The 6551-nt window shown below is 48.0% G+C and overlaps 1 protein-coding gene across 1 annotated transcript; it reads right to left on the reverse strand.

Moving 5' to 3' along the window:
• Window positions 1-3451: 3451 nt before the first annotated feature.
• Window positions 3452-5353, reverse strand: LOC103650465 (uncharacterized). Its single transcript, XM_008676056.4, has 3 exons — window positions 5154-5353; window positions 4646-4897; window positions 3452-4556 (listed from the first exon to the last, which is right to left on the reverse strand). The coding sequence occupies exons 2-3, from the start codon at window positions 4832-4834 to the stop codon at window positions 4248-4250; spliced, it is 498 nt and encodes a 165-aa protein (XP_008674278.1). The 5' UTR covers window positions 4835-4897; window positions 5154-5353; the 3' UTR covers window positions 3452-4247.
• Window positions 5354-6551: the final 1198 nt, after the last annotated feature.

Below are 6551 nucleotides of genomic sequence, written 5' to 3' on the forward strand. Positions count from 1 at the left end.
TTGGTATTATAGTCTATTTGGACACAAAAATTAAGAACATTTTTAAAAGAGATAGGTGAGATCATGTATTAATATTCAAGAGTTAACCACTGTATTTGTTAAATGCCATATATTAGATGTGACCTAGTAGTCCGTGCTTTTCCATGTTTTGAATTCACGGGCGGCTACGGCTCCTCCTGCCCCCTGGCGTCGTCCAACAGCCATAATTTATTGCGCACGCACCCCCATGGTGAGATGGGATCTAGTCACGCCTGGGCCCACCACCACTGGCGTGGACAGCTCAGCTGCTACGCGCTCCAGCGGCTCTACATGTCCGTTCCTCTCTGTCCGTCCGTGTGCCTGCCGAGTGCCGAGAGTGAAGCGGAGCGACGACGATGCCCCGACCGACCCCGAGCACGTTGCCGCAAACACGCTGTCTGGATCCGGGAACCGGGATCCGGATGGATCCTCTACGGCCTAGTGGCAGGGGCGTGCATTTACGAACTCCCTTTTTTTCTCCCCTGCGCTGCGGCGCTTGGGTGGATTGGACATCCAATCAAACCCTCGCTGATCTTCCAAAGCAAATCCAAGAGAAGAGCAAGTGGTCGGATAAGCCAATGGCCCACTTTTGCCTTTCTTCCTTCTTTTTAAATTTGAATTTGAATTTAAGTCGTAGACCGTCTCCATCAATGTCCTAAAAATTTCATCTCCCGAGCTATATTTTTTACAGAACACTATAAAAGATTATATCCTCTATATTTTCACTTTCTCCAACAACAACAACGTTCTCTATATCAAATCATCTACATATTTTTTTCCTTTTATTTATATAAAATATTTTGTCACTGCGCTCCTCCGCGTATTCATGCTGCACATGGTCTCCTTCGTGGCCTCGGCTAACCAGCTATAGCGTCCCGTGAAGGAGCCTCTAGTCTAAATTTAGCATCTAGAGTTCGTTTGTATGCTCCGGTATTTTACAGGACATCTTAGCGTTTCTGGTTGGAGGGAGAGAGGAGTTCGAGAAACGCTGGATTTGGCTATCTCCAGCAGATCTTTTATTTTATCTTGTATCTTATTTACTATTTTAAATTTTACTGAGGAAACAGTGTTAAACAGTATAAACTGCATTACTACTATATTCTTTATTTTACATGATCTAGCCAAGACTAGTCTTAGATCACTCTCATATACTAAAACTAAAGTGAGCCTCAAACGGGGAGGCTAGCAAGATGCACGCCTACGGTACGCGGCAACGGCAGAGCCGTTGCAGGCTTGCAGCAGCAGCATGCCAGCGTCGCTTCACAGTCCGCACTTTTACCATGCCGGCTGCCTTTCTCAGGTTTGACCTCTTTTTTCTTCTCAGGCAACAGGCATGGCCGCACGACACCGCACCGAACCGCGCTGGCACAACACGCCACACGCACAGACTTGTCCTGCCGCGTCCTTTTTTTCTTCTCTCCCCTGGCCGTTTCAGCAGCTTTTGAGAGAGAGAGCACAAGCGCCCAGCACGCACACTGATTGACTGACAAACCGTAGAAAAAAAGGAAGCTGCTGAGAGAGAGAGAGGAGGGAAACTTGAGCAGCTCAGCTCTCGGTCTCATACTCTCATCACATCCAGGTCCGGATCAAGTGAGCCCCAACCAAAATCTCACTGGACAGCGACGCCGGGCAAGAGAGTAGCGTTTGGTTGGAGAGTTAACTGGAATAAAACAGTTGTATTCTAGTTTCTAAGAATCGAGCTATTTTATTCTGTGTTTGGCAAGTAAAGTGTTTGGCAAGTAAAACAGAACCGCTATATTTTTTGTTTGGTTAAAAAGTAGAACAAAGGGGAGCCGCTCACTTTTATTGTTTGGTTGGAGACTCATATGACTGTTGAGTGGAGGAGATGGAGAAGAGCGCCCGCGTCCGTGAAAAAGCTCGCATCCGGTCGTTTTGGTGAAACGAGAGCATCCCAAATATTATCATTTATAGACTCCAAGAGCCGCTCAGCTCTCCTCCGTGTAAACCAAACATGAAAAAAATAAGAATAAAGTCTTTCCATTCACCTCGGCTGCTCAACCAAATACACCCAAGAGAGAGGGGTGACATCTTTCGAGAGTGTTCCTTCCCTTCTTTCCTTTTTGTCATGCTAATCCCCTTGTCTGCTTTGAACGTGGCCGGCCGGGTTGGGTCCTGAAAATGAAACCCCCGCCTCTCTCTCCGAAAACGAAAGCAAAGCGAACCAAGCGCGGCTAGTGCTGATCAAATTGTCGTTGAAGTTTTTTAGTATGGTCTTAGCACACTTCCCTAGCCATCAGAACATAAATTCATATGTCTTTAGGTCTCGGAAAAGTCGCCCCACGACGGCGACAGCGCCGGCATTCTTCTCACCATCGTAGGAGTAGTAGAGATAGTCCGTGCATTGGTAATGAGGGAGGTGACGACGAACGATGATGGTTCAAGTGACTACCGTCGTTTATATTTAGGGCTCCTTTGGTAGGGCTTATTTTTCAGCTTCGGCTATGGCTCATGCAAAAGTTGTGCCAAACGTCTCTTTTTCAAATGGCTTCACCAGTGAAGTGCTTTTCCAAAATGAACTAGAGGGCATGAGCCAAAAAGTGGCTTCAACTCACATTATTTTTGCACAATAGCCCTCCCACCAGTCCAAATTATTTTTTTGGTCATGCCCTCAATCCCTAGCCACGTACAGGAGAGATCGACCACGTAAAAAGTAAACTATACAAGGGTCTTTCTGAAAAACAACCTATAAGCCGTTTTGCCAAATGATTTTTCAGAATGGCTTTAGCTCATCTAAAGAAGTGGCTTCACCTCGTGAGCCAGAGCCAAAGCCGTTTTTAGAGAAGCCAGAGCCCTGCCAAAGGGGCCCTTAATTACGCAGGTCGGCAACGAAAGAAGGTTACTGCCCCTCGTCTTTTTTTTCCCTTACCAGAACACGAGAGATGTCCGGCTGGCTCGGTCACCAATATTTCTTTACCTTGACCTAATGCTTACCCACTTACATTTAAAACTCATTTTTTTAAAACTGTTTAATCTAATAACTGTACTAGGAACACGGTAAAAAGGACATTAGTTCACATGATGCCTATCGTCTTTTTTTCCATTTACGCACAACAAAAAAAAGGAGGCTTTTATAAGTATATTATGTCCCTCTTTACGGATGGCAGTTGGCACGCACCTTCACGACGAGAGACGGCACACTGAGACCACAAGAGATCCGGCTCGGTTCCTGACGGAGTCCTCAACGCAACAATAAAAATTAATTTTCTATAGCAGGAGTCAGTGAGCCACTGACACGTCACCGTCGTTATCGCCTCCGTGTTGCTTCGGCACATGGAAACCATGTGAGGTGAGGGCCGGGCATGGGACCATTCAACCACCATAATCACATCAGCACAGCCTGAATCCCAGGGCGCTGCTGCTGGTAGCAGCTGAAGATATCAAATCATTCGTATAGCATGCCTAACAATACTACTACTATTATAAAGATTGATTGGTTCATTCACTCATTCATTGGAAAATCCAGCAGGATATTACAATATACAAAATCAGGAAGAAAAAAAAAAGAGGAAAATATCACAAATTATCAACCCTCTCAGCGTGTGAATGTCTCACTCTAAACTCATCCACTGACTGACCTCGTGTTGCTTCTCTCAGAACGGACTCTCGTGTAGTAGCTAGCCACTCTTTTGTACAGATTCTCCATGAAATTTCTTGGTTGCATGGACGGACGGACAACAAAGAAAAAACAATTCCCCATCAAAAACCAAAAAAGAAAGCATCATTAATTGGCGAACTAGGACATACTACCTAACTATTCCCGAACTCCCTCCCTCCCACCCACTAAACCCAATGGCTAATTAATCCTTCAAGAGAGGAGGGGCAGTGACACATGAGAGAGGAAACTCTGATTAATCATCCCTTCTCTGCTTTTTTAAGCCCTTTTGTCCCTGCTCCTCCTCCCCTCTACATTTTTTCTACATAATTTCTGAACCTCGAACTTTATTTACATACAAAAAGGATCTGTGATAAAATTACCTAAACTCGCTGTAATTGTTGGGGGTGGAAGGATGGGACGGGTTTATATAAAAGTACTAGTTTTTTTTTACTTTTTAGGGGGGTAAGATTTAGGACAAACCGATCCCTCTCAATTCCTCCCCTACCCCCTCCTCTTCTTCTACCTCCAACAAGGTGCTCGTGGCTCTTGCGTGCCATGGATGGAAGGGCGGGGGAGGAGGGTCTCAGGGTGCTGGCTGTTGTATGTGCACAGTCTAGGCCATGGCGGTGATGCCATGGCCACGGCCGCCGCGGCCGCGGTCGAGGCAGTCAAAACCCTCGACGCGGACCGCGGCGGGCTGGAACGCGAACCGCGCGCGGGCACACCCGCGCGGCGACATGGACGGCGCCGCCGTCGACGGGCGCGGGCTTGGCCGGTGCACGGGCAGCCCTGGCACGGGCATGGGCGGGCAGTCCGCGCCGAACCTGCTGTCGTGGACCACCGGGTTCGACGCTCGCCGCGGCGGCGAGCCGCAGAACAGCGGCGGCTGCGGGGACGCCGACGACAGGCCGCTCTCGTCGCCCTGAAAAGAGCGTTCGGACAGGGAAACGTCAGCGTCATGTACTAAAAAAACACAAGTCCAGGGACGAGGCGCCAGAAGGATCCAAGCACCTTCGAGAGGAGGAGGTCGAGCAGATCCGTGCCGGCGTCGGAGAAGCCGCCGCTCTGATGGCACCGCAGCGGCGCCGCGGGGCGCCGCGGCTTGGGGCAGAAGAGCGGGCTCTTAGCGTCGGCGGCGCCGGCGGGCGCGGCGACGGCGACCGCAAGGGGGCTCTTCATGGCGGCGGCGAAGTGGCTCATGCTTTCGTCTTTTTTTGTTTTGTTTTCTGGTTAGTCCGGTTAGATCTAGAATTTGTACAAACCCTGCAAAAAGAAGAGAGAAAAAAAAAAGAACATGGCAAGAAACGGTTAGCTACATCAGTTCAACTAGCGACGAAGAAGAAAAAAAAAAGATCTATGGTCGACTATGGCGAGGCAAAGCTCGATGAAGGGATTAGTGACAGTATTGTGCAAGAACGCATGTTATTTACGCACGAGGCAGCAAGGCACGGGCTCAGCTATTCGTAAGAAGGGATGGAACGCAGGGCAGGAGGAGAGGGAGAGAGGGCGCCATGTCTACCTGAAGCTTTTGCCTCTGGATCTCTCCTTCTCCTAGGCTAAGGAGAGATGGAGAAGACGACTCCCCCCTACCAAGAAAATAAAACAAAAACAAGAAAAGAAAAGGAAGGCTCAAGCTTTGAGTGGAGCCGCGCTGGATGAGGAGGAAGAAAGGAAAAGGTGGGGAGTGGGTGCCTTAAATAGCCCAAAAACGATGCGGCACCACAAACCACACGAGAAAGAAAGAGAGAGAGGGGGCCGAATATATATTTATTTTTTTAAAAAATGTTGCATCTGGGGAACAGATTGAGCAGAAGCCGGTGGCAGACAGGACAGGATGAAATTTCGGCATGCACGGCATAACACAGCGGACATGATTGCCGGGTTTTTTTCATCTTGTGCCTGGTCAAAGGGCCTTTTCTCTCTCTTTTTTCTGTTTGAAGATGGCCGTCATGTACGCGTGTGTTAACATCTATCCTATATTATTATACTATATTATTAAGAAACTAATACGATATCTAGTGCTACCATGTCCTCTGTTCTAAAAATTTGAGATTAACCACTAGATCACACATAAATTAGTATTTAAAAATAAATAATAATTATATAACAATGGACAACTGACTAGTTTTAAATTATATTGAATTCGTACTGTAGATGTGCTCCACCCCACCCCACCTCTCTTTGCTTCTTGTGTGCAGTCTTCTTGTAGCCTTGATCTCGCAGCAGCTAAACGGTCATATACTCTACCGTTTAAAATTTGGTTAGCACGTATAGTAGGCCTCGACAAATATGAATAAGATAGTGTGTATACAAGCTAGTTTTGACCACAGAGGGGATCGGAGGTGCAGGCGTGCAGCGAGGACATCAAAGCCATGTGTGTGTGGTGGGGTGTTTGTACGAGTGAGTGGACAAGTGAAGGGCAATGTCTGTGCTAGCTAGCTAGTGGCCATGTGACATGTGAGTGTGAGGCCATCAAGGACCGGCCTCGCTGAGTAATGAATTATAAATATGGCCATGTCTTCAATCACGCAGTACTCTACTTGTACTATGCTTTATTTTTAATTTCACCATCTGCCAAAGGCTGCCGACTGCCTGCCGTTTCTTTCGTCGTCTTCACCCTCCGGGCCTCCTTCGCTGCTTCCGGCTCTCCTTGCCCACCCTCTGCCCTCCACGCAGACTGCTCGACCGGCGGCGTCTTCATGGCGCTCGCCGGAAGGTGCTGGCGTGAGGTTTCCTGCCCCGACCACACGCCGTGCGGCTGTTGACTCCAACGGCTTGCCGCTTTACCTGCAGTGGGGGATGGGCCGGTGGGGTGACCATGTTTATTACGCCAAGATGCTATGCTACTATATCTATCATCGCTACTGGAATTTAGGTCTTTATTGAGTGTCAACTTTTTATCGAGTGTTTTATTTTT

Source organism: Zea mays, chromosome 3, assembly GCF_902167145.1.
Source record: "Zea mays cultivar B73 chromosome 3, Zm-B73-REFERENCE-NAM-5.0, whole genome shotgun sequence".
In the NCBI taxonomy this organism is placed as follows: domain Eukaryota; kingdom Viridiplantae; phylum Streptophyta; class Magnoliopsida; order Poales; family Poaceae; genus Zea; species Zea mays.

Excerpts from the sequence above, each read along its gene's own strand:
- LOC103650465 (XM_008676056.4), bottom strand. The coding sequence starts at position 4,834 with ATGAGCCACTTCGCCGCCGCCATGAAGAGCCCCCTTGCGGTCGCCGTC. Across the intron at positions 4,557-4,645 it reads TCGACCTCCTCCTCTCGAAG|GGCGACGAGAGCGGCCTGTC; the intron begins GTGCTTGGATCC and ends CGCTCTTTTCAG.